The sequence below is a fragment of the Lonchura striata genome, chromosome 14 (genome assembly GCF_050655825.1).
Source record: "Lonchura striata isolate lonStrDom1 chromosome 14, ASM5065582v1, whole genome shotgun sequence".
Classification (NCBI taxonomy): Eukaryota; Metazoa; Chordata; class Aves; order Passeriformes; family Estrildidae; genus Lonchura; species Lonchura striata.
Window position 1 is genome coordinate 10,316,481 of NC_140716.1, and position 26,830 is coordinate 10,343,310.

Here is a 26,830-nt window from a genome sequence, read left to right on the forward strand (position 1 = left end):
TCTAGTGCTTGTAATTGGAAAATGATAATATTTGGAATGTTTCCAAACACATGGATGGCTGAAATGTTAAAAGAAGAAAAGTAATTACAGGGAGAAATTTTTCAGAGTCTCACTTGGGCCAAGTCTCTGATAAACAGCAGCGTCTTGTAGGACCAATTGTCCCACACAGAGCCACATTGAAAATTTGTTGTTTTCCTGCAACCTGAGTCCTAGAAATATTTTTTCAATTAAAACTTTTGGGTAAAACTTTCACTTGCAATTCAACTAAATAAACACACATATATATGGCTCCATGTTCAGGAATATATACCAAATATCACTGTATTCAGTGGGAAAGAATCCCTGTTAATCATGTGAGAATACCCTACTTTTAATATTTTCTATATTTCTTCAAATATTCTTTCTATATTTTCGTTTGGTTGGGGTTTTTTTGAGGTGCAGAAAGCACAGGAAGGCAAGGTTAGTACCTCAAACAAGTTTGTTTTAATGTATTAATTTTTTTTTTTATTGAGCAACTTTAGGGTTATTTTGGTAGTGAGTGTTGTATGAATAGCTTTTCCTTGGTAAGGTAAGATACAGAAGGAGCAATGTTGGCTTTATGGACTCAAGCTGTTTTCACATGAGGAAGAAGCACAGGCCATCTGAAATCCTCCAGCGTCACATTACAGATGCAGGAAAAGCCTTCCCTACACCCACCTTCATGAGCTTTCCAGGATGACTTTGCTTTCTGTTACACTTTGACGATGTTATTTTCATTAGGCTTCTATTTTTATTAGCTAGAACTTGCACAATGTTCAAATTCTGATGAGGCTTGAGCCAGAAAGAAATAAAACTTGGTTTGTCATGCAAAGAGGATCCAAAATAAAAGTTGTTAAAACAAGTAAAAGGCAGCTGATAACCCTACAAGAGGGAGTTGTTAAGTGAGTTGAGTGGTTTAAAGAAGCTGCTATTTATTGCAGTGTTTGTGAAAGCACTTCTGGCAGTCTCACCACAAGGGTTTTTTTAAGAAATTCTAGTTAATTAAAAAAAATAAAACCTAGTTAATTATTATTCATAACTGAGCACCAGGAGGTCAGTAATGGAGTATACAATAATGTCATCCTCAGAGTAAAAACTAAGAAGTGCAAGTCCTGTGACAAAGGTGTAGTTTTTGTAGTTCAGGTGATTGCATTTTATAGCAAATTATCTTCTGTGTTCCTATTTGCTTCATAAGATCCTGCAATGTGATATGAACTTATTTTTATTTTTTTTTTTTAGGATGACTTTTAATGTATTTTTTGTGAGAGGAATACTCTCATGTATGATATGCTGGGTGTGAATCCAGTATAAAAATAAATTTGGCAGTGAGCATACCAGGACACCAAGAGGTGCATGTGAAACCTACGTGTGGTCTGGAGGTGCTGAAAGTAGCTGTGCCCAAGCTGAGAATAAACCAAGAGTGAGTGGGTGGCTTTTTTAAAGTCCTTTTGTGCTTGGCTGTTTTGCTTCATACTACAGTTTTGTCTTTGTCTTTGGAACAAAAAATTACCCCCAAAAAGCAGCTTCAGTGAGCTCCAGAGGACCATGGCATTAACAGGGTGTATGATGGACTGCTCTAATTAAACCCACACTGCATCTGAATGTGACAGCAAGGGATTCACAAAATCATTAGGGGGGAAAAGACAAAAACAAAGCAATTTCCATCTCTTGCTCCACACAGCCTCTGAAGTACCTTCTCCTGGTGCTACTCTGAGTGCTCTGTGTCTTGCTAACTAGAAGATTTTGTTTTACTCTAGGATAACAGAATCATAGAGTTGCTAAGGTTGGAAAAGACCTCTGAGATCCTTTGATTCCAAGCTGCCAGCTCCACCTTTCAGCCATGTCCCTAAGCACCACATGGACGTATTTTCTGAATACTCTTCTTCCTGGAAGAGTAATTCCAGCACTTCCCTGCACAGCCTGTTCCAGTGCCTGACCACTCCTTTAGGCAGCCTGATCAGAGGGAAAGGTCCCTCCTGAGACTCCTTTGCTCCAGGCTGAGGGTCCCCAGCTCCCTCAGCTGTTGCTCATCAGTCTTGATGAGGAGCTCCACTGCACGTCTCTGGTGCAGCAGCTCAGTGTCTTTCTTGTTGCGAGAGGCTCAGAACTGGACACCGGACTGGAGGTGCGGCCCCATTCCCCCGTTTCCCCACAGCCATCGCTGACCCTTTCGCTCTGCCCGCCCTCGCCCCGGCTGTGCCCGGATTCCTCGGCTGCTCCTCGGCGCTCGGCGGCCGAGTTGGGGACGGTCCGCCGGGGAGCGGCCGCTGCCAGGGCGCTGGGGCGGACAGGTGTCCCCTCTATCGCTTAACTTCGGCTGGGAAAACGCCCTGAACGCGCTGGCGCCTCGCATCGCTTTCGCGGCGTTTTCCCCAGAGGCGGGGGGCGTTCGTGCCGCTGTCCCGGCTGGTGCCCGGCGCCGTGAGGGGCTCCGGGAGATGCCCGGCGCTGTGAGGGGAGCTCCGGGAGATGCCCGGCGCTGTGAGGGGCTCCGGGAGATGCCCGGCGCTGTGAGGGGCTCCGGGAGATGCTCTGTTGTGAGGGCTCCGGGACGTGCCCGGCGCTGTGAGGGCTCCGGGAGATGCCCGGCGCTGTGAGGGGCTCCGGGAGATGCTCTGTTGTGAGGGCTCCGGGAGATGCTCTGTTGTGAGGGCTCCGGGACGTGCCCGGCGCTGTGAGGGCTCCGGGAGATGCCCGGCGCTGTGAGGGGCTCCGGGAGATGCTCTGTTGTGAGGGCTCCGGGAGATGCCCGGCGCTGTGAGGGCTCCGGGAGATGCTCGGCGCTGTGAGGGGAGCTCCGGGAGATGCTCGGCGCTGTGAGGGGAGCTCCGGGAGATGCTCTGTTGTGAGGGCTCCGGGAGATGCTCTGTTGTGAGGGCTCCGGGACGTGCCCGGCGCTGTGAGGGGCTCCGGGAGATGCCCGGCGTTGTGAGGGCTCCGGGACGTGCCCGGCGCTGTGAGGGCTCCGCGGGCTCGCCTCGGGGCCGGGAGCGGGCGGAGCTCCCGGACACGGGCGCGCTGCGGGCGCGGGGAGGAGGCGGAGGTGCGGCGAGCGCACAGGTGGGTGTGGGACCCTGGCCAAGGGCACTTCCCTCCTGCCTTCGGCTGTTAGTGCTACACGTCAGAGTCACGATAATATTAATTTAATATTATTTGTGGGGCCTATGCAAAGCAGACTTTACCAGTTTGTAAAATCTCAGGCTTTCTTGGCAATAATGGTGAACAGTTCTCAGGTGTCCATGGACAGGCTTACCGTGTGTGTGACACATGGTACTTTTTATTAAATTCATTTTCCAAACTTGAGTACAGTGGCCATTAAAATGGATGAATACTTTCCGAAACTTAGAGCCAGCGTGGGTCTCTTGTGTGTCATTAAACCAGTGTGTTTGCAGCACGTGTGTCAGATTTTCTTCCATTTTTTAAAGATAATCTAGGACAGCAATGTGTTGGAAATTTCTGTAGGTTCTTTTTCTGCCTGTTTTGGGGGTGGTGTTTTGACTTTTTAGAAAAAGCTCACCTGGTGTGAGGTAGGAAAAAATACTTACAAGATGTTGAGTCTTGGGCTCCATCCTGCACTTGCCAATCACTACATGAGGAATGTCACCTGAGTCAAGTGCACAGGACACTTATGTGATATTTCATCTTAAAGAATTGACTTCAGTGAGCATTTAGGACCTAGCTGCTATTCAGGTATTTAATTCTGTATTTAGATTTTTAATAAAAACTGCCTCAAATCTCTGCTCTGCTGAAAGGAGGTGTTTGAAATATTTTTATCAAAAAAAGCCTTAGAGTTTTGTTCATAAATTTCTTTGTTCTTGGGCCTATGAAATTGTCAAGATTCAAGCAAGCTCAGATTTGTGAATTCTTGAGTGTTCTCTTAGTCCTACCATATTTTTCTTCTTTTTTAATTAGTTTTGTTTCTTCCCTAAGAAAAGGGAAACTATAAAGTGAAAACTTGAGATTAAAATGCAGATTACATTATTTTAGAAAGCCTAAATTACTCTCTGCACTTAAACCCATGTCATGATAAAACAGAAATTCTCTCTAATTTCACTGTTGATGTTCCTACTGACTTTGATGCAAATTTTATGCTTTAAAGGTTTTTTTCCCAATAGCATAAAGAGTTAAAAGTCAGGCTGATGTGAAAACTGGGCAATAGTAGTGATTCAAGAAAAGAATTGTCACAATATAGCAATTTCCTGGTTAATTAATCAAGTTTTTATGTTCCTCCCCAGCTATTAACTTTCCTGCTTCTATCCATATTGCTGATAGTAGACCAAGAGCTAGATAACTGCTTACATGGAGTGCATACTATGCTCAGATGAGCTGTACTCTTAAATTAAAAATTAGAATGAGTACCAGACTGAGTAGCTTAGCAGAGTAAAAATGGGAAACTCAGCAAGTAATTTTCCACAAAGAAATCTCTGAAGCAGCTTCAGAATAAGAATATTCTCAAAAATCACTGTGAAGGCAGAAGAAGGCTTTTTTAGTTACTGTTTTGGGTTGGTTCTAGGAAATTTGAGCTGCTGTGTAAAATATGTAGGTTTTTAGTTTTCAGTGTTGTTTTTTGTTGGTTTTTTTTTGTTTGTTTTGTTTTTAATTTGGTTTCAAACCTAAACCGACTCTGAATTTTTCATTTGGTAGGTCAGGGATTTTGATAGAGGGGCCCAGATTACATCATGGAGTATTTTATTAACTCTTTAGACTGGAATCGTGCTCTCTCACCTTCTTTAGTCATTGATGTTTGCAAAGCACACTTGAGAAGTTGCTTTCCCTTTAACATTTGTAAGCATTTCATGAGCAAGTGTTGTATGATGGAGGAAGTAAGTGCAGAAAAGAGGCTGTAGCCTCTTTTTTGTAGCACAAACCTGGCGGGGGAGAGTAGTACCAGTGACTGGGATTGTTACTGAAATTTCTACTTGCAACTCTTGTTTGAAGTGAGCAGTAGCTCACCTACACCAGAGGGCTTGCAGGAGGAGGAATCAAACGTTTGCCTGCCCACACGGCTTCCCTTGGGAGGTGCTGGCACACAGGCACAGCTGAGTTGTGGCCGTGGCTCATGCTGTGGGTGACCATCAGTACCTGGGCTCAGAGTGCATGGGGAGTGTGGGAAGAGCCCCGGGCCAGGATGAGGGATCTGCCTGGAAGGCCTGTGTCCAATGTGTTGTACAAACCTGACTGGTACCAGAAGGACGGTGGTTCAGTAGTTTTGTGTGTTATTCACACACAATTTCACCCATTTGAGGTTTGGGACTTGGTTTGGTGGGAGCAAACTTGCTTGCTCTCAATGGAAACCCCTTCCCTTTACTCCCAAGGCTTTGACTTTCATCCTATGTGCTTTTTGGTTGATTAATCATCAAGGAGTGATTGCTAGGGTGGCTTTTACATTTGTTAATATAGTTTAAACTCACTGCATGAGATTCTTCTGAGCATTTGCTCTGTTAAGATGCCATATACCTAATATTTTTTCCCTGCAGTTTTGTGGGATTTCTAACAGATTAACTTCTCTTTCTCTTCTTTTGCAAAAAGGCTGAAATGCTGTTGGGAATGGGATCAGTGGTTATGCCTGTATCTGTCTCTCCCCCTTACTACAACCTCCCCCTCCCCTCTGCAGGCTCCCCTGCCAGAGCCCCTCCTCTGGCAGGAAGAGGGGAGTTGAAATAGTGAGGTCCTGCTTTGTGAAGGAAATTTTCTTTCAGTGCCTTGCTCAGAGGTGCGTTTGAGAGCAGAACTGATGTGTTTTTGCTAACTTCTGATCAGAGGAGGTGATTTCGATGGCCACAGGGTTGCTTGTCATCGTTTTACTCTGTGCTGTTGTGGCTGGAGCTTCAGATAGTAAGTAGAAGAAATTTTTCCTCTGCTAAGATTGATCTCTCTCAATGCAGAATACTTCTACTAAGAAATGTTCTCACTGGTAAAACTTAAGAGAATTATGTTTCAGCTTGTAGGTTTGTAGTAATTGTCGTAGCAACTTTGTCTGGATTTTTGGTGTAGTGTAGCAATTTGCTTTACTGAGCTCTTTGGGTGGTACTGGGCAGGTGGGAGAGCATCCTCCCTGGAGAGGATGCATTAAACGATTAATCTTCCTTTAGCATTTTGGGATTGCGACAGAAATAGTGAGATTGTGTGAGTTTGTATACTTGATAGAAGAACTGTCATGGATTTATTTATTTGTTTTGAGGTTTTGAGGACCATGCTTTGATTTCAGTAATTTCACTGAAATTCAGAAACAGCAGGTCTGTGCTGAGCTGCACACAAATTTGCATTGCTTTTCTGTTCTGTTACCTGTCATTGCAGGATCCTCAGAGAGGTTAAGTTATGGACCTTCCTGTTTTGCAGAATGTGCAGGTGAGTAAAACGAGATAAGGAAAGAGGAATTTGAAAACTTCCACAGGGATATTGTGTTCTGAGAATGATACTTATGTCCGAGTGATCAGCATTCATGGAAGTAGCAGAGAAGTTCCACCAAGGTTTACCAAGCCCATGCCTGCCTGAAGTTTGCATTCTGTGAACTCTGAAAAACTCCTAAGCATTAGAGCTGAGCAAAGGACTAAACCAGTGTGGGACTAAGCCCAGCCATGAGCATGAAGAGCAGATATCTATTTCATCTTGCTGTGGTGAAGGTCCTGCTTTGCTGCTCTTTGAAAGTTGTCCAAATCATGCTGTAAATGCATTACATTTCTGTTCTGCCCTTGGAAATGAACTTCTTGTCTTGAAGGAAATTGTGCAGTTATGTGCTTGGGAGAGGGGAAGTCTTTTCACCCTCTCTATGGGAGCTATGGCAGCCATGCAGGATGCTTTCAGAAACCCAATTCTTTCCCTTCAAAGTCCAAGTGGGAAAGGAACAATCTGAATATCCATCCCTTTACTTAGCTGGTTTCTGTGGCTGAAAGATTAAAAGAGAAAAAAAATAGAAGGGGAAGTTTAATAGGCTAAAAAAACACACCCTTTTTTTTTTTGTTTGTTTATTTCCTAGGACACAGTGCATCTTACTTCCCCAAAAGAGCTAGATACAGCTACAGGTATTCAACAGTCACCAGCACATTCCTGCAAGGAAATAGTTACAAAAGCAGTGGCATCGCTCTGGAGAGCACAGTGATCATTGAAGTATTGGGGAATTGCCAGATGGTTTTGAAAGTAGGTATTGTCATAATTTTTTGAGTTATTGAGATGAGCTGATGTGGAATCTTATTTTTCTTTGGGATTATTGTTACATTTCAAACATTTGTTTTTCTTGTAATTAAAAGCCAGCTCAATTCTGGATCTCATAATTAGAGTTACAGTATTGTTTTGAGCACTACAATTTGAAAGTAGGTATTTGTCAATTTTAAAAGGCAGATTAAACAAATCATTGTTTTTTTTTTTCTAAGTGACACAGCAGTTTCACTGTTTTGCTACATGAAGTGCAGAACTGGAGATAAAGCCAGTCTTTAAAAGGAACTTGGTTTACTTTAAAGCACTTTTATATCTGTAGTAGTAGTTTTAAAATAGCAAGCATTTTAAAGATAACTTGAGAAACTTGTATGATGTGCTGGATTGGTGCCATTCCTAAGCCCATGTAAAATACAGTCTTGTACTACATTCATCACGACAGGAGATCTGTTTCTCAGATCAGGGCAACAGGGCAGTTTCAAACTGCAGAGCTTCTCCTAGGGTTAGCCCTGTGGTAGGCCAGGTGGAGAGCTACAGTGCTTTAGAACTATTGGGGCAGCAGGAAAAATCAGCTTCTCAGCTGCCTGGGTTTTCCTTCAGGTTAACAGAGGGGATAATTCACTGGTTTTGCTGGGGGGTTGACATGTGCCTACTAAATGCACACACGAGGCCAACAAAGAAGAGCACAGTTATCCTTGTCCTAGCACATGGATAAAAGTTAACTGGTTAGTGATTTGACAGTGAAAGGGATATAATGTTGCTGTATAAAATGTGTTTAATAGTGAGTGAAACTTTTTCATAGAAGAAATTGCTTCAGATATGCCACCTGAAGATAGGACTAATGCAGTTCTGTTGCAACACTGAGCCTTTTGTTCATAGTCTGTGATGTTCTGTGTGAATATCCTGATGTGATAAATCCACATGTTCCTCTTGACAATGAAATATATTGCCTGTAATCTTTGCTCCTAGGTGCAAGATGTACAGATTAAGAAACGTTTTGCATCCAGAGAGGAGTCTCTGATGGAAATGGACAGTCTAAGGTAGAAAACTTTCTAATCGGATCTGTTTTTGAGGTTTTTTGAAACTATGTGGCTTAGCAGCAGCTTGACTGGACAATGCTCACTATGCTTCATACTATGCTTAGTTTTAGGGGTTTTCTTTGTTTTGGTTTTGGTTTTTTGTTTTTGTTTTTTTTTTTTTTTTGTTTTTGTTTTTCTTGTTATTGGTGGTTTTTTTGTTTTGTTGGGTTTTTTTTAAGATGAGGATCTAAATATGAGCACCATAAGCAAAAATGAGAGAATGAGAGACATTTGGTCCAAACAGGTTTTTCTTCAACGTAACTTTCATCCCTTTGTATGTAAAACCATTTGGACAGTAGACAGTTCAAATTATTCAGAGTACAGATCACCAGACCTCTAGCAGCATGTGTGGATCACAGCTGTCAGAGCTGCAGATGTTACATCTAGAGACTCTAGAGTGTTGCAGTACATTTCAGAAGTTCTTGGTTGAGAAGATTCTCATAAGGCAAAATGTTGTGTTTTTTTCTTCCAGGGTATTTATAATTTATTTGTCCAATGATATTTTCTTTTCTGTTTCTGGGTTTAGTAGCTCATTCATAACATATGTCAGTGTGTTTCTCATTGACTTGCCAAGGTATAGTTTCCAGTGTAGATGGCTACACAAAAAGATCTCCTCAAACTGTGGAAGTTAGGCATTTTCCCAGAGAGCTGATGCCTCTTGTGTCATCAAAAAAAAAAGCAGTTCTGTTGTCTGATTAAGCTTCCTCTTTGTCCCACCACTTGGATTCTCAGCCTTTAAACAACACTGAGAACTGAGGTAATTGACTCAATTCAAAGGGTCAAAAAGAGCAAGCTTGGGGTAAATGCATTGCTTTTTATATTCATCAGGAAGAACTTTGTGTTGTCTCTATGGGCAGTGGTATCAGAGTTCAAATGAGTGTACAGGCACATCTTCTGTGAAGTTATTTTCAAGATTTTCATAGCAGTAAGAGCCGTTGTGTATTGTTCTTTGCAGAGAAGCCAAAAAAGAGAGGTAGCATAGAAAGCATTCAGTGAAGCTTGGCTATTCAAAATAATTATTCAGACAAGTGAGCCTTATTAGCATTTGCCTCAGCCTATTGTGAATATACAGTAGTCTAGCTTGTTCTTTGAACATGCATGTAATTTCCACAGATAGTAGCAAAAACAGGCTCAGTTGCCTAGGACTTCAGAAAGCCTTATCTTATATGCCCAGTCTCTTCTGGAAGGACTTTATCCAGATGTTGGTGTATTAAAGTTTTATCTCTTACTTTGTGACTGATTGACTAGATGAATAGTTAGTGCCCCAGTTAATAGCTCCCATACAGCTATAGCTCCCTGTATGGGAGCTGACCATTGGCCTACAATAAAATTCTTCCTTTGGATGGTTGGTTTTTCCCCATTTAGAGGGAAAAAATATGATTAAAGTATGTTACATTAGGAGTGAAAATAAATGTTAAAAAGTGATCCCTTGGAAAGGCAGAAAACACTGTACTCTCAATATGGGATAACAAAAGACATTAGGAAGTGTACTAACAGCAGAAATTGGGGAATAAGTTTGGGATAGAGCCTGAGTATTCACACCTAGCAGAGCAGGAAGATATAGGTTAATTGGGAAGCAATTGTTCTTGTGTTCATCACAGCTGAAGAGACATGGTGCAGTTACTTTGCAATTCAGACATGCCTACCAAAGCTAAAGGCACTCTGAATTCTATAACAGAATTTCTCTCCTAATTAAACAAGAATCACTGCCATTAAGTACATTTACATGTAAAAAATTTGCCAGGGCTGCTTTTATTAAGTATTACAGTTACGTTGAGGATGCTGTGATTATCTTGAGAAGATTTGTTTTTTTAGGGTTTTACAGGGTTTTTTAAGGACTCATTGGGTTAGGCTGAATTTATGAAGAATAGAGGCTTGCTATAAAGAATAGAGATACAGAGTGACACAGATCTATTGTGGAAGAACAGTTCTGTTGGGGAAAATCTGAATCTAATGTCATAAATTCACCTGCACTCTTTGAAGCAGGAAATTATAAACTCTTTTGTTGCAGGGAAATACTAGAACAGCATCCTCTTCATTTTTCTTTCCATGATGGGAAAGTTCTGAAGCTCTGTCCTGTGAGGAGTGAACAGACCTGGGCACTGAACATCAAGCGAGGCATTCTCAGTGTCCTGCAGACAGTGCCAGAATTCTCTGCTGGTGCTGTTGTTGAGGAGGTGAGACTGTCAGTCATGCTCTGAGGTGACTCTTAGCTCTTGTACATGTTAAGTCTACTCCGCTTGTAAATAAAGAAAGGGTTTTGCCACTTGGTTCAGCAGACTGTGGCAGTCATTTGATTTCTTCTTGTAGTGAATGTTCTAAAATTATCTCAGCCTACTCCTGTGTGTCAGTGCTTAAAGAGAGGTTCTGCAGTAGGGCTTAGTTATTCTGCCTATTAATGCTCTTCTGAATTAATGCTTCCCTGCATGCCCACAAAATTTTAAATGGAAAAGCATATGTCTGTAATGATCTGATTCAGATTAACACAGTGCAATTAAACAGACCAAGAGAGCCTGGCTACTATAAACTTGGCCAAGGTGTTTAAAATTATTTTCCTTTTCATAGCTTTTGTGGCAAAACTGGTCTTCTTTAAGGGAGAATTTAGATCTGTTGTTATTACAAAAAAAAGTAAATATTAAAACAAATTGCAATAACCTACACTATCTCCTTGTATTTTATGTGTGTATGTGTGACTCAACAGAGTATGCTTGTTACTAGGTGGATGTCCTGGGAATATGCCCAACCAGGTATCAGCGAAAGGGTCCCATTCTTGTAAAGACAAGGGACCTGAACCTCTGCTCCCATCGCTCTTCTGGTTTGACTTCTCTGCAATTTGTCGTTCTTCCCCATGTGTCGGTAAGTTTTGGGGAATTACTCTGACTCTTGCTTTTTGAGCTTATTTGAAGAGAGTGTCTGCCCTAACTTGAGTTCTTAGCAAAGAAATGGTGAATATTATTCTCCCTGCAATGTCTGTTATTCACAGAATTTGTTTTAATGCAAATTTGCATTGTGGTTGATGAATGTTACAGAATAAATGCAAGGGGTTGTTAGGCACCTGGATTAAACTCTCTTTAAAATATGTTACAGAGGTAAACTGAAAATAAAAAATAAGCTGTGGAAGGGAGGAATTGAGAGATGTGAGTAAGAAAAAATGCATCAAAAAAAGAAAGTTATTATTTGTATAAAAGTTTGGAAAGCTAGAAACTTTTCTAAATGCCAGACTTGCAGCTTTCCACTCTTGACAGAAAATACAGTCAATATTTTTGCTGACCAAAAATATCTGATTAACTTTGAGGCTTTGTGAACTGAAATGAATTGACACCATTTGATGCTGACAGTTAATAGCAGTTGTTTTTCAGTGATGAAAAAGTAGGCTACAATAAGGAGTGCATTAACCTCCACAGGCTGGGCACTGTCAGAGGGGTAGACAAGAGACTTCCCACTATCCCAGAACTGGAATCCTCTGTGAAGTTGGGAGAGGAAGTACTGGGTAAGCTGACACAGGTCATCAAGAATCTTCCTGAAGTACCTGTTTTTCTCAGTCTGAACAGCAGGTTCTGTCCTCCCAGCTGGAATGTGTCCAGACCATTAGGGATGGGGTCCTGGAGGAGGCCAAATGTACCGAGTCCGACCGCATGACGCTGTTCCCTCAGCAGGGCAGCGGGGCCGAGACACAGACACGGTCTGCACTCAAACTCTTGCAAGTGGAAACAGAGACACTCTACAATAAATGTAACTATGCTTCTGCTAAAGTAAAGTAAATTTATTTCCTAGAAAAATATTGTGATTTTGTCTTGCCTGTGAGAACTCTTTGCACCCATGATTTTCACCTTTAATGTATTAAACTGCTTTAAAGTCTGTGTTTTTATAGGCTGGGCTGAGCTGTCCCTTCTTTGGGGGCTTGGGCCTGCCATAACAAAACTCTGGATCTCCAAAACTGGGTAGGTTTCCAAAAATGACAGTCTGTAATGGCTACCTTCCCTTTATCTGCTTTACATACTTCATGCCCTTGCATGTCCAGCATCAGCCTTCCCAGATCTGTGGACAATTCCTAGTTTTTATATAAATGGAGCCTAAATAATTGCAAGTCCTAATGGAACTAAGGACATGCCATGTCTAAGAACTGTTTTAATTTTTGCGCCTTCTTTTCTCTCTATGTTTCTTCTTAGGAAGATGAGTTTACTGAAGTCAACAGGTGGCTTGCCTGAGGAATGATTTCAAAGTTGAACTCTAAATGTTGAGGAACGTGTTTTTTGTCTATTTCTAAATAGTTGTTCAGTTATTTTTTTAAAGGAATCCCCAAATTTCCAGGGCATTTTGTTTGTAATTATACCAACATAAGATAGGATTGTTCCTCAGGAAGAGGTTTAGAGCCAAGCCATTTATTTTAATTTGCACCTAGATCTCCTTTTCACTTTTTCAGTGGTTGAAGTGTGGGAGTAGTGTTTAGATGACATTGGAAAAGGTGATGAATGTAAAGTAGCAGGGCCATACTAAGAGATGGATGGATGAAAAACAGGGCTTTTTTTTCATGTGTGTATTTGTCTTGTTTCTCTGATTCTTTATTTTGGGTCACACTTGTTCTTAAATTCAAGCTGACTGCACACATATTAATATTCATACAGGGAGAAATAAAGGCTCCGAGAGAAACTTTCCCCTTCCATATAGGGTTAATGATAGAAAAATGCCAGCAATCACCAGAGATGTGATTTTTCTTTTGTGTTCCTTATTCCAGGGGACTCTGACAATCTGTATGTGACCAACATTCTCTATGAAAGGGAAGTAACTAAGAGGGAGGTCACTGGAGCAGAAGTGACTGAACTGGTGTGGAAGCTTTGTTTAGCACACAGTGCAAGTTATGAGGTAAGCTCTACAGCCTTTGCTTCCTTGGGAGGCTCTTCGTGGGCTGAGAATTCTTCTGCACAGATAAAAGGTGACCAGGAGAGCAGAAATTTTGAAATACTGAAGCCTTCCATTGTTTTGAACATTTTAAAATGTGGAATTAGAAAAGAGAAAATGCTTTGAAGTGTCATTTTCTTACATAAGCAGTAAATCACACTGAGGAGTTAAAACATCCTGTAGCCCCCTGAATACTCAGCAAAAGCAATTTTGAACTATATTCTAAATTAATCTGAAAGAAAATGTCCCAAATTTTTGTTTTGCTGTGAAAAAACCAAAAGCATATAAAGTATCTGGTTTGGGTTGTCACCGGCAGTTTTGATACTTTATTGTAAAACATATATTTTACAGCTTTAGTGTGTAATACTGCCCCTGGTACTGTTGTCTTCATGTTTATTGGAGTTCTGCCATCCTTATATTGCCTCATCCCCTCAAAACAGTTTGCACATGAAGGTCTTGGCTGGTAGGTTTCTTCTGCTTCTTATGAACTCTAATAACCATCGTGTTTTCTCGGGATGCTGCTTGGGTCCAGAGGGTCCAATCTCTGTCCCCTAGACCATTTTCAATGGCGAATGCTGCTAAGATAGGGTGGAATCTTCTGGTCATGTGAAACAGGCATTGGCTTAAATATTTTTCATTATGACCATCATTCTAGATGAGTGTCTGCCTGTCTCCTTACCTCACTTGGGTCTTGTATTTTTTATTGATACTGGCAGCAGCTGAATCAGTCAGTAATTGTCTCTGTGTTTGGAATTAAGATCCCTATCTCTGAAATTCAGAGGTTATCAAGAACACCTGTTAGGTTATAAAGAACACCTGTTATGTGCAATACAAAAGGATCAACAGAAGATGGTGTTTAATCACTGTTCACCTGAGATAAACTGTGGGCAAATAGAGGACACCCATTATCCTTCAAATATCCTTCCCAATATCCTTTACTACTTCTTGTAGTGAAGTTCCTACAGGGAAAAATAAAGGAAAAAAAATGTAAATGTTGAAACAGAAGAAAACACTCTCTTTAAGTAATTTTTGGTCAGGATATTACTAGAAAACAAGTATGATCTAATGGGAAAGACACTAAACAGGGCATTGGTGCCTCCATGAATTTGCCACTGATGAGTTTAGTCAGCTCCTTGCTGATACATTCCCTGTCCTCTGAGGGTCTTGTCAGATTGTTCGTACTTTGGAGCAAGGTTATTTCCTGTGCAGAGAGGCTGAGATCTCTCCTGTAAATGCACATAGGTGCAAGTGATGTTAACAGAAATCTTCAGTCTCAGCATGGAAGGCACTCACCTTCCTTTGTTTATATTAAGTCCCATGTCAAAGAACAGAAGCTCTTCCTGTCTTTCCCCTGGGCTGGACACAGATACTGAGGGATGGAAGAGAGGGACTGGAGAAAAGTGCAGTGCTGGATTGCAGCTCTGCAGTGATATCCTGGGTGTGTTCACCTTTCTCTTAGTGACACCTGTGATTCATGAGCACAGGTAGGTGTTCATGTTTTGTGTGTGAGACTTCAGGGCAAGGCACAGGGTGGAGCTGGATAAGTCACAGCTGCTGAAGCCAGCACCCTCAATCAGCTGTGATAAATTCCAGCCCAGGACCTTACTCCCAGTCTGTTAAATGGTGATCATGGTACCAAAGCCTGACAAAAGCAGCATGGGGCTGAAGAGAAAGCAGCAGGTGGCCTTTGTGGATGCTGTAATATTTGGAATGGGCTTCTGTGTCTGAGTTACAAGCAGGTCTGCCATTTCTTTTAGCTGCATGCTATGAAGATTGGGGCTGTGGAGGGCTAAGAGAGATGTATAATAATGGCTGGTGCTAATATAGAATAAAAGCAGCCTCTTGGAGAAGGATAATGCTTAATTCCATGTGATTGTCAGTATACAGCAGTATGAAATGGCATTTAGGCACAGACTAGAGAGTCACATACTGCCTGGAAAATGTTGAAGAAAGAAATTATGGCAGCAGACCTGAGAAACTTTGTCTAAATCCTACCTTCTATGGAGCACTTTTAATTCAGTGTCTTTGAAAGAATGCTAGATAATTTTCCCAGTAACAGTGGGATGTCACTTCTGCCTTCAGAGAGGCCTACTGGCTTCATGTGTGGGAAATTTGGTTTTTAGATCACTGAGATTAGCACAAGTAGCTGCTGTCTGTGCCACTGCCTAAAAGGGAGGTGAATTATTCATCATGTGCCTGTCCCAGCACAGGGTTTGATTGGTTGTCAACCATTTTCACTGTTTCAGGGTGTTCTTTCTGTGTGACCAGACATTTCAAAGAGAATCTTTATCATCCCTCATTTCAACCAATGAAATGTCCTTTGGGCCAAGAAAGAAGTTATGGGAATGCCCACAGTGTTGCTTGGGAGACAGCTGCACTGTTATGCATGTAGAGCTTGTTTGTCCCTTTATTGTTTGACTCTGAATGAGGTGTGATTATGCATTTCTTTCAGGACACAAAACCAAGGATAAATGCAAGGGAAAATCTCCAACTCTAGGGAAAACAGTGAAGGGATGAGAAAATGGAGGTGGAGATGGTGTCATTTCCAAGGAAGCAAAGTTGTTTAATTTTTTAATGCTATTATGAGACAAGATTGAATTTCAATGTGGATGTAGATTAGCTAATGGACCATTAAGTGAACAAGCTGCCTGCTGACAAAGAATGGAAAAAGGGATGGGGAGAAGGGACCCTCTCTTGAGAGAGGCTGGAGAGAAGCCTGTCACACCACTTCTGCTAGGGCTGCATTTCCAGTGACTGGCTGGGTTTTGGTACCTGGTCAGTAGCTCTGGTGAATGTGGATCTATATGAATTTTCAGTATGGAATTATAAATGTTAACAGAATTAATACATAGGTGGGGCCTCACATATGAGAACAGGTTTTAATTGGATTAGAAATTATATATTATTTCTAAGAATAATATAAATACCAAAAGAATAAAAAAACTATATCTTGGATCTGACAAATTACTCCCTCAGACTATCAAACAAAACAGTAAGAAGTTACTCAGACTTCTTACTGAAAGACAGCTTCTTGTTACTGAAAATGGCTTGGCAGTCTTAAATGAAAATTGAATGCTGGCACTGGATTATTCCATTTTTCATTGTTTTTGGGAGTAGCTCCTGGAAGGAAGATCAGAAGGTCAAATTAGGTCTGTCCCCAAACCTTTGGAAATGTGACTTAGTGAAATTAGACTTTGTTTGTATGATTTTTATGTAAAGAAAAATGCTTTATTTGGAACCATAAATTTAGTCCTATGTCTAAACCTTTCACATCTGAGGTGAATAAAGCATCAAAATGAATCTGACATGGATTGTGTTTAAAACTTACACATTATAAGGTTCAGTTAACAGGAACATACAGGATACTGTATCGAACATTCTGCTAATTTTTCAAGTAATGAGATCTATCTTCTTTCTTGAACTTTGGATCAGGTCTCAGAGGACTACATCCACACACTATTTAGCATTTAAAATGCCAGGTAAAATAGCTGCTGTATGATGAAGCACTTCCTCTTAGTGAGAGAGAACAGCTCTTCTGCCTCTATGTTTCCAGCTAGTCCTGTGCTGCCTGCAGAAGTAAGGGCAGTTCTGTCTGGGCTTTTCCCCAGTAAAATGGAATAATTTCTCACAGCCCAAGGGTTCTCAAGTGAAACTTCTAAGTGTTGCCCAAACCTCAGTTAAATGATCTTTCACATAAACCTAAGATTAATATACAGTTAACTTGACCATTGTTTCATTTGTGTCAAAGCTATGACAGCTGTTCTGGTCATAAATAAGGATCTTGCCATACAAACTCAAAGAAGATTATGACTTTCTCTTCTAGATTGTAACCATACTGTTGCCTTTTGGTTTATTATTCATTTGTATGCCAGTGGTGTGTGTGGTGGTCACTGAGAGCTGTTGTCTGAGGGACTGACTGACATCCAAAGGAAAAGTCCTTCTCCATTTGTTTGCAGTCTAGGGAGAAAAACAAATGAGGAAGGAATGTAAGGACACAGGGAAGAAAGGAGATTTCAGTCTCAGGTTACACTGTAAATCAATGGCAATGCCAGCATAACCTCTTGTGCTCAGTTCTCTGAAGCTGGTTTCTGCACAGCAGGAATATCACAGTTGTGGTTGTGCACTTACAGACTGCAGACCTTTTCATGACTCTTGTGTTTGAGCTTCGACACCTTTCTCTTGAGGCCTTAAGAGCTCTATGGCAAAGATCATCATTTAAGTGCAGAGACAATTGGTAAGTCTCCTTTAGTTATTACATTCAAAAATATACAGAAAAGAAATGTTTTGCAAATATTTAAATTTTTTAAATCTGTGGCCAAATGTTGGATTTAAATTTGAAGCATTTTAAAGGAATAATTTAAAAGGAATAATTACAGATCTTGTTTCTGTAATGGGATGACATTCTCTCCTCACTTGAATGAATGTTATGTACAAAATACACGTACCTATTCCCACAGCCAGATTTCCTGTTTCTGAAGCAATGTGAATGGCAAACCTGAGTCATGGCTTGGATGAAAATCAGTTCTGCTGCTTTTAAGCTTATGTTGCCATTTGTTATGTAAAAGCTTACCTGGATCTGTACCTTCAATGCCTTTAGCAGTCGTGGGGCAGAGGAGACAGATGTTAGGCTGGAATTATGGATGTGGTGGAACTGCATCTTTCAGTAGCAGCTCGATCTTAGGAAGGTTTATGTCAATTGTAGAACAGTGGCTTTGAAGATCAAGACCCTACTCCTCTGCAGTCAGGAATAGTTCTATCCAATCGTTTGAGACTATCAGAAATAATAATTCAGTATTATTAGAAACAGTAAAATTTTCTCCCTTTATAAAATTGAAAATAATGAAACGATTATTTTACTTGGTTTCAGTACAAAATGTCATCATCCTGTTTAAAATTAATCAAATACCAAGGTTTATGTTTGCAACAATATCTTTACTTGATTTAAAAGGGACAAATTTTGTTTTGGGTTAGGTTTATTCTCATCCTTTGACAAATAGTCATGCTAATATTCTTCAGTATTAGACAGTAATTAAACTACTCTGCCTCTTTTATATTACCTTTTAGACTAATTTTACTCAGGCCACGGTTATTACATTTAAGAGTGGAAGAGAATCCCATGCAGACTACTCTCTGATGCTTTTACCCCATCTAGTTTAATTCCTTTCTAGTTAATGCAAAACTGGCCTTCCATCAGTATAGGAGGCAGGTACAGAATATTTACAAAAGGACTCTTAAGAGCTGAAATGCATATTGTCTGTCATGCTGGTGTAAGCTTTCCCCTTAAGTAAGGTCTAAAAAAGCTCAGGAAGAAAAAGCTAGTCAATTCAGTTTTAGTATTTTAATTTGTTACTGGTGTTACAGGTGAAATGAAAGGTGAAATGAAACTACCTTAATAAAAAGTCAGTGCTTTAAGGTACCTCAGTCTTTAGAAGTCAAACCTGGGATATGATGTAGCTCAATTCTCAGAGAAAGCAGCTGAATATTTTCTTGAAAATCTGATTAGGTACTGTTCTTGAAACACTGGTGCACTTCCATCAGATCCTGTCTGAGACATATTTCTATAAGGCCACTGTACCGGAAGATAATATTGATTTCTGTGGAATCTGGAATTTGCTAAGCCACTGGACGTTTATTCACTTCAAAAGAGGCCTAGCCTCAATGTACTTGTTATGTGATTCTGAAGTATTCTGGTCATTTTAGGTTTCCTGTACTTTTTTCTTGTGTTACAGGCAACCATTAATAGATGCTCTCCCATCTTGTGCCACAGAGGCATGTGTTGTCTTAATGAAAGACCTCATAACTTCTGGAGAAGTTGAGGAAGACAAAGTAGAATATTTCTTCTGGTCATTAACATTCATTCCTAATCCCACCTCAGGCATGATTGAATCTCTTGCTGTGAGTGGATGTTGTTTTTTCTTTTTTAATTTGTAATGAATCTTAGTGGCTCATAATTTTTGTGTTTTACAGTAACAGTCTTTTTCACAGATTTATACAAAGCTCTGTCCAAGTAATTTTATTGAGGTTGAATTTGAGTATGTAAATTTATATATAATCTGCTGTATGTCACAATAGTCATTCTCATGACTTTTCTGAAACAGCTCATTCTTTTTGTGGTTGTTTACAGCCTTTGCTGAAGTCACCTAAAGCAAGCCAGAGCTGCTTCTTGGGAGTAACTGCTCTCGTACATAGGTTTTGTTCAGCTCACAGCTCCTGTGGTGTTGTACCTGCTGTGCAGGGTGTGATGAGTACACTTGGGAAATTTTTGGGAGGAAACTGTACCGTGCAAGATTCAGAACATCTCAGCAAGGTATTGGTTTTACAGAGGCACATGATATAGGGCATTACTTTTCTCTTCACTTTATGATCTAGAACTTGTTTGATGAAAATGGTATTCATTAGATTTCCAGACAGCTATGAATGCAAGCTTAGTAAATGAATATTTCTTGCTAGAATGAACTGACAAAATTGTGTAATCTGACAAGTGGAACCTATCAGTATGGGTGTTCTTGTGTGTGGAAATAAAAAAAAGCCTTAGATTTCCTGATGAAACAAACTTCGTACCATTGAGCAATATGAGGAACACATATCTATTGACAAATTATTATTTTAATTTAGTTAGTGTGTCAAAATATCTGTGATCAAAAGGGACAAAATATCAAAGTACTTGAAAAACCTTTCCAGTACATAAAATTTGTGACTTTTGCTTTTCTGTTGCAATGTTGGCTTTTTAAAAAAATGTTTTTGTATTCCCCCAGGTCTAAGGCAGGTTCTACTTACAAGTGCCACATGGCATTAGAATAGAACTGTGGTCCATATTTGTCTTGTCATCCCAGTAAACCCAGGGTATAGGTGGTACAACAGGGGCTGCAGTAAACTCCCCAAATCACCAGTAAATAATTTTAAACAGATTTTTGCACAGAAAATGCTAGTGCCATGCAATTAAATGTAGAGCTTTCTGTTCTACCTTGCATTGCATTTACAGATGCAGCTGGTGTTGAAAGCCATTGGAAATGCAGGACTGGCGGCAGCTTCGCTGGCTCCTGCTTTGAGCTCATGCGCTGCCCTGAAGAGCCATCCCGTGGAGATCCGCCTCGCTGCTGTCCAGGCCTTCCGGCGCATTCCCTGCTCTGCTGGGGTGAGTGAGTTACTGTCAGGTGACTGATAGCTTCCTGGCACTGCCACAGATTTAGGACTTGTTGGAATAATTACAAAACACACCAATGGATAAGAAACAAGTGTAGACATGTTCCAGCAGAGCCCCTCTGCTCTTGGAGAAGATGGTAGAACCACCTAGATGAGCAAACGTATAATGAGCTTTGCTGCACTTGAGGTAACACATCCAGTGTTTGTGACTTCTTAATTAGACACTTCATTTGGGTGCCTTCTGTCTGAAAGAGTTATGGCTGAGAACCTACAGGACTTGGTTTTTCCCATAGTCTGTTTCACTGTTTCATTCTCTGAAACATAAAGTACTAATGTGAGAAGCTTGTTGTGATTTGCAATAGTCTAACATAGTTAGAACATTCTGTTAAGTGTTTAATGGAAGAAAGTCCAAGACTTGTTTATCTCTAATACCTTGATACTTAGAATGGCAAAGCCAGGAGTGCTGGTCTGGGCAAATCTGACAGTCCTGCTCCAGAAGAGCAAGAAGCTCCACATGGACTTGCACTTGGAGAAGCACCTCTTTATGGCTTTTAAAAATTTAATTTCAGCATGGATTAGTGTGATTCACTTGTTCTGCAGCTATGAAGCTTGGTAGACGTGTTCAACATATCAAGTCTGTATGTTGTCATGTATACCATCATCATTGTCTAGCAAATGAACTGCTGAACTAGGTGGACTGGGGCTGTTAAAAGGTAATAAAAATGTTAGTAGTATCAGTCACTGGTTTCTTAGTTCCTTAGTTCACAAATAAAGTTTGTCTTGGTTGGGGAAATATTGAGCAGCATAAATTTGTTGCTGGCCTGCTCTTTGATTTTGACCAAAAGTAATGGTCTTAATAGCCTGTGAACAAAGTCATGGCCATTGTTATCTCTGTATTGGCTCTAGCACATGAGAGATACAACAGACAGGTCTCCCATGTGGTGGAATAAAACCATTCTTAACAGTTATGCTGGCAGGGGAGGCTCTGTGTTGCAGAGTCTGGTATAGATTTGTCTGTATAGAATTCAAGGTCATAATGACAGTTTGTTCAGGAAATTTGTGGATAAAATAGTATAGACAATATGTACATATGTTTGTATCCGTGTTACACAAAGTGACTTTGTCAGGTATAAGGTAACAGCTACAAGTGTAGCAATATCTCTTTGAGAACAAAAACCCACCAGGACCTGAAAGTGAATGACTTATTCCAGGGGAGTGGGTTGTAATTGTCTTATTTTTTGTGTTTTTCTCTTAGAATGCTATATTAGTTCAGCTGTATCAAGCAACCAGTGAAGATGTGGAAATAAGAATTGCTGCTTATTATATAGCAATGAAATGTCCAAATGAAGAGTTATTTAAACAAGTACAAAAAACTTTGCTGAAAGAAACCTCCAGTCAAGGTCAGCCAAGCATCTACTGAAGTCTTACATGTTCCTAATTGATACTTCAAAGTGACATTTACTTTGCAGGTGTAATCGTACCAATCCATGTAAATTTTTATTTAATCTCAATGCTTTGTAGATTGTATGATTGTAACATTTTATATTGAAATTGTGATACCATTAGTTTAGCAATAGCAACGACTGACTTTTCATAGAATTAGTTCTTTCTACTTGCAGCATTTCATTCACTGAAGGCTCCTGAGAAGGATTTATGGAAAAGCTTTGATGCTCAGTGCATTAGAAATACAATTGGATGACTGCAAATAGCATTTTGTTGAGAAAGAAGCAAGTGGCAGAAAAAAATGTTAAGCTATTATCAAATGGTTTCACTATGCTCAGTGAAGGATACCTCTAGACTAATCCCTTGCATTTACATCTGTGAAGAAGAAGCAAACATGAGAAGGGTATCTGTAAGATTGTTTGCAGGCAGATGAAAGCTGGCTCTGTCTGCACTGTGTTGGGATCCTGGCAAGCTCTGCCTTGGAGCTGGTATCCATTTCCCAGGATGTTATGTCCAGACCAGTGTATCCTACAGTGATTGTGATATTAGGCTCAGCATTGTGCTCACCTGCTGATGTGGCTTGTGGCTTGGAGGGCACTCATTCCTCTCTGTTCAGAACTCCGACAGAAAGAAATTGCATCCACCTCCAAAACCCTGTCAGGGTGTACCATCAGTGACTCCTCCTGGTGACTCCATGCAGAAAATTTAGTTTGTTTGATTTATGAAGGAGTTCTACAAGTCCATCCAAAATGTTGTATGTTTTAAACTATTTAATTCAGTACGCATTCATATTCTTAATTTCTTTCCTTTGTCTTTTGTTGATATGACAGCTAAATAATTTATATTTAACTTTTGAATAGCATGTGCTTTTGAAGACATAGGGCATTTGTTAGTTTTTGGTTCTGCATTCAGAAAACAAAATTTGAAAAAAAGTCGTGTTGTGAAAAATGCAGTTACATCAGTATTCAGTGTCTGTGCGTTGAACTAACACTGGAGCCTAATATCTTTTATCTTCAAGAGGCAAAATACTTCTATTTAGGAACCAGACTTCAGAGCATATGGGAAATATTTTTCCTCCACAACACATCAGATATGTGGTCAAACTGGGACTCCACAGTATCATGCAGGAATACTAATTCTGAATCAGATTTAATTGTATGTGCCTTTTTTTATTTACAGTGCTGTTGCACTAGGTGCATCAGACTGATTTTAATCATGCTGAAAATGAATGGATTCTGTTTTGGTCAGGGAATAGCTTAGAATTAATGGTGGTATAAAAAATAAAAATATTTCCTGTCTCTGTTTGTAGGACTCTTGTAATTTTTCTCTGATTTTCACATGCTTTCCTTTGTTGAATTTTAGTGGGCTCCTTTGTTTGGAGTCATCTCTCTCAGCTCTTGGAGACAGATGACCCATTGAAGGAGCACCTTCGAGATTCTATTCCTGATGAAATCCTTAGCAAAGATTTTGACTGGGAGACATGGAAATACTCCTCATACTCTGATGTCACGTTTCACTCAGGTATGTGGAGTGAAAGGAGTTTTAGAAATTAATACTTTGTAGCATATTGATTATTAACATCTCGTGTGGCTTTTTTGAGCCTTTACATATTGCTCCAGAAAACTTTGATTTTTATGATTTAATACTATCCAAATATGCAAATGTAAGCTTGATTCTGCTTTGACCTTAATTGGAGTATATATGAAATATATTTCCAGCAAACCAGATAACCATACATCTTTGCCTCTTGTGAGAGAGGAGACTAAGAACCAATGAACACTTAAGATTATTTTTGTGAGCATCAACTTTTAATTCCTTCCTTAGTTAACCTCCTTTGCAGCAATGGGGGACTGGGATGTTTTTTCTTGTTCTGATCCATGTGCTGTCCTTAGTGTAAGAAAAGAGTCAAACTAGTTCCTTCCTGTTCTACTATCTGTTCATTTGTTTTCAGTGAAAATGCTAGATGATGTTTTTCAGTTACATTTTGAGTTTCTGTCCATTTCCTCCAGTGCATTTATGTATCTTATGTATTATAAATTCTATCCTTTTGATGTTAGTGAGATAATACCCAGTAATATCCAGTAAATATGGAATTCCAGTAAATGGAGGTTACTAACAGTAATGTCTTTGCTGTATTAAAAAGTTAAATAGTTTCACCTGTTGACAACATTTCATTCACCATCTTTTTATTGAGTGGAGTAGCAGTTTTCCAAAGAATTATGAATTTTGCAAAATATATGAGAACAGCTGATCTCCAGCTTACAGACATCTGCTTTCCATTGCAGCTGGTGCAGGTGCAAATATGGAAGCATCAGTGGTCTTTTCTCCTACATCTTTTTTGCCACGATCAGTCATGACAAATTTGACTGTTCACTTCATGGGACAGGCTATAAATCTCCTGGAGGCAAGTTTATGGATTTTTTATTTGTGGGGGTTTTTTATCCCCCTCCTCAAGTGACACTTGGTATATTGAAGTACAAAGCATTTTCTGGTTTCCAGTTGCAGTTCCTTTAGCAAAATGTGCTTTTCACTGCTATAGCACAGTTGCCTCAGACTGGTGAGTCCTTAGTCCTTTGTGTGATGGGCTTAGTCGAAATAAAAGCACTGTCACTCTGCTAGTGCCATGCACTAGGAAAATGACTTATACTTAGCTCTTGTTGATTCAAAGGAAACATTAAAGTCAGTGCTTCCTGAGACACTGCTCTAGCTCCTGTTTAGGATAGTAAGATTCCTTTTCTTGATGGATGGTGGAAAATGGATTGACTTGGGTACACCATTCCTTTAATACAGAGCTAGACTCATTTGTACTTAGCTGAAGTCACAATTCTAGTGCCATTGACCTTCCAGTGCTTGAGACATTTCAATGACCTGCCTGTGACCGCATCATCTTTACCTGCTGCACCAGGTAACAATATGCATATGAAAGAAAGAAAGTATTTAACGTAGCCTTCAGATCTCAAGTTTAAGCTTGCAAGGGAACAGAATTGTTTTTCAGTGCTGCATACTCTGGATTTATGCGTGTTAGTAATTCTGTTTTAAGCAAACTTCCAAACAGAATCTTACTTCAGAGCATGAAAAGGATGTGTTAGTGTTTTCCAGCCAAGATACTGTTTTTAACATGCCAAAATAGCGGTATCCCCTTTTGGCTCTTTATGGTGTAAATGGATCTCAGTACATGAAGGAAAAAGGATTTTTTATTTTGGATTTTAAATATCTAATTGTTTTGGGAAGATTTAATGCTGAAATATCCAGTATTGAATGCTGAAGGAGGTAGAATGCTAAACTTTGTAGACTGTGATCTTGCTTAGCAAATTTTTTTGTGTTGGTAACATCTGGTTGAATATTTGATTTTCTGCTTTAGAAATGGCCATGGCCTGTACATGTCACTGTTAGGCTTTTCACTGCTGCATGCTTTTTACTAGGTTGGTGTACGATTGGAGAATGCTGAAACTCTCATAAAGAAGGGTTTTGGACCGAAATCTTCTACTTTCAGTGACTATTTTTTTGGAAATACTGACAAAGCAAGCCACAAGTCAGAAACTCCAGTGGAAACAGCAGAGAAAATCAAGCAGAGGAACCCAACTTTGAAGCGATATAGCCCCTCTGATCATCTTGTGAGCAAGTCTGGCAAGCCAAAGTTGAGAAAAACAAACCAAAATTGTCTTGGTAGAAAATACAGCAAGATGAATGAGTTAGTCAAGAAGGTAACTGAATCTGTAGATCTTAGAAAAATTAATGACATTTCCCAGTCAAACACAGGGCCCCATCTCACACTGGACAAGTGCTCTGGTTTGCTGTGACTCCTTTGCATAAAGCACATGTAACTCATTTTGCTCACTTGCAGAGAATTTAACAGCTGCAGAAAATACGGAGCAGCAAAGAGCCAGATCTTATGGTTTTTTCAGATTATTTTTTTGTCTCAAAACAATGACACTCAGCCATGGGATTATGTTGCCTGCATTTTGGGTTTCTTCTCATTATTTTGAGCTCTGGTCCCTTTATACTGATGTCCTTTTGTTGATTGACTGCTGTGGCGCTGTAAACAGCTGCTTGATGTTGAGTTCCTGAGTCCTGTTGTTTGCAATCTGACTTCCCATTTTGATGTCAGATGTTACATTGGTGCTTTTGTGAATTTCCTCATTTTTGGAGAGAGCTATGTTTTATGTACACAGCAGGGAAGCTCTGAGAATTTACTTCAGTTGTTGCTGTATTAGCTGGAAAAATCAGGGACTGTGATTCATTTAGTTTGTTTAAGATATCTCTCTTCTTGGACTCATCTTCTTAGGGTTTCTTCTTAGAGAGTAAGCTCATGATCATATTGTGTTGCTGTGGTATTGTAGAATTGTAAGGACAGAAAATGTAAAATTTTTACTTCCTAGCAGTTTATTTAGTAATCAAGGCATCCCTAATGTTGTTCTGAGATTGTATTTTTCAAAGCTTCATCTGCTTGTGGGTATGTATTGTAATACTTCTCCTTTGGCTGTCATCTTAGGACTGAACATGACCAGTGTTCATAATGGCAGCCGGCTTGTTTGCTATGGAGCTGAAGTGTAGCTGGAAAGAACAGCTACTAATCCTACTAATCTAGGGTTTTAAGTGGTCTCCAAAGTACTTGTAAAATGAAACATAATGTTTCTATACTAATAGCATAGCCTGCATTGAGGAATTGTTTATTGTGAGTTTGAAAGGAAATTTTAACACCATTCCCTTTGATTTCTTTTTATTTATTATGTCAGTTCACTGAGAGAACAGTAAGAAAGGAGGCACTGAAATGTGAAATAAGCATGAAAATCTTTGGAAATGAACTTAGCTTCTTAGATTGTGAAGATTTAAGAAAACAAATGAAACATTATTCCTTAAATATGGCTGAGTTGGCCGTTAAACTTCTGAAGGTAAGAGGAACCTTTTCTCTATTTGCAAGTAATTATCTTGAGAAACTGCCTTCTGATAGATATGTTAAAGATAAAAAGTATTACTTGTTGTTTCTCTAAATTGAATTCTAAAAGACACCAGTGTATATTTGGTTTTAACAGCATTCAGTACATTAGGCAAAGATTTGTTCTGCTGTCTAATAGTGCTTACTTCTTGCTTCTCTT

The 26,830-nt window shown here is 39.9% G+C and overlaps 1 protein-coding gene and 1 long non-coding RNA gene across 9 annotated transcripts in view; one reads left to right on the forward strand and one right to left on the reverse strand.

Moving 5' to 3' along the window:
* Positions 1–1,906: 1,906 nt before the first annotated feature.
* Positions 1,907–26,830, forward strand: part of APOLTP (apolipoprotein lipid transfer particle homolog) — a 77,216-nt gene continuing 52,292 nt past the window's right edge. For 4 of the 7 annotated variants that reach the window (XR_014958408.1, XM_085591724.1, XM_085591727.1 and 1 more), the window contains exons 1-17: positions 2,987–5,853; positions 6,316–6,366; positions 6,995–7,155; positions 8,140–8,210; positions 10,261–10,426; positions 10,968–11,105; positions 11,792–11,981; positions 12,985–13,112; positions 17,279–17,382; positions 18,878–19,043; positions 19,273–19,455; positions 20,131–20,283; positions 21,547–21,691; positions 23,097–23,255; positions 24,020–24,138; positions 25,157–25,438; positions 26,471–26,626. Coding sequence is in view for 6 of the 7 variants with exons in the window: in XM_085591724.1 (XP_085447850.1) it covers positions 5,793–5,853; positions 6,316–6,366; positions 6,995–7,155; positions 8,140–8,210; positions 10,261–10,426; positions 10,968–11,105; positions 11,792–11,981; positions 12,985–13,112; positions 17,279–17,382; positions 18,878–19,043; positions 19,273–19,455; positions 20,131–20,283; positions 21,547–21,691; positions 23,097–23,255; positions 24,020–24,138; positions 25,157–25,438; positions 26,471–26,626 (2,433 nt within the window). In the remaining variant the exon portion in view is untranslated. Of the gene's footprint in view, positions 2,144–2,986; positions 5,854–6,315; positions 6,367–6,994; positions 7,156–8,139; positions 8,211–10,260; positions 10,427–10,967; positions 11,106–11,791; positions 11,982–12,007; positions 13,113–17,247; positions 17,383–18,877; positions 19,044–19,272; positions 19,456–20,130; positions 20,284–21,546; positions 21,692–23,096; positions 23,256–24,019; positions 24,139–25,156; positions 25,439–26,470; positions 26,627–26,830 lie in introns of those variants that run through there. The other 3 variants (XM_085591723.1, XM_085591725.1, XM_085591726.1) reach the window with 3 other exon arrangements.
* Positions 12,494–19,321, reverse strand: LOC146766081 (uncharacterized). 2 transcript variants are annotated; one of them, XR_014958420.1, is made up of 3 exons: positions 14,442–19,321; positions 14,020–14,107; positions 12,494–13,916 (listed from the first exon to the last, which is right to left on the reverse strand). It is a non-coding gene; the product is annotated as an uncharacterized LOC146766081 (long non-coding RNA). The 2 variants fall into 2 exon arrangements; XR_014958419.1 differs by having other exon boundaries at positions 12,494–14,107.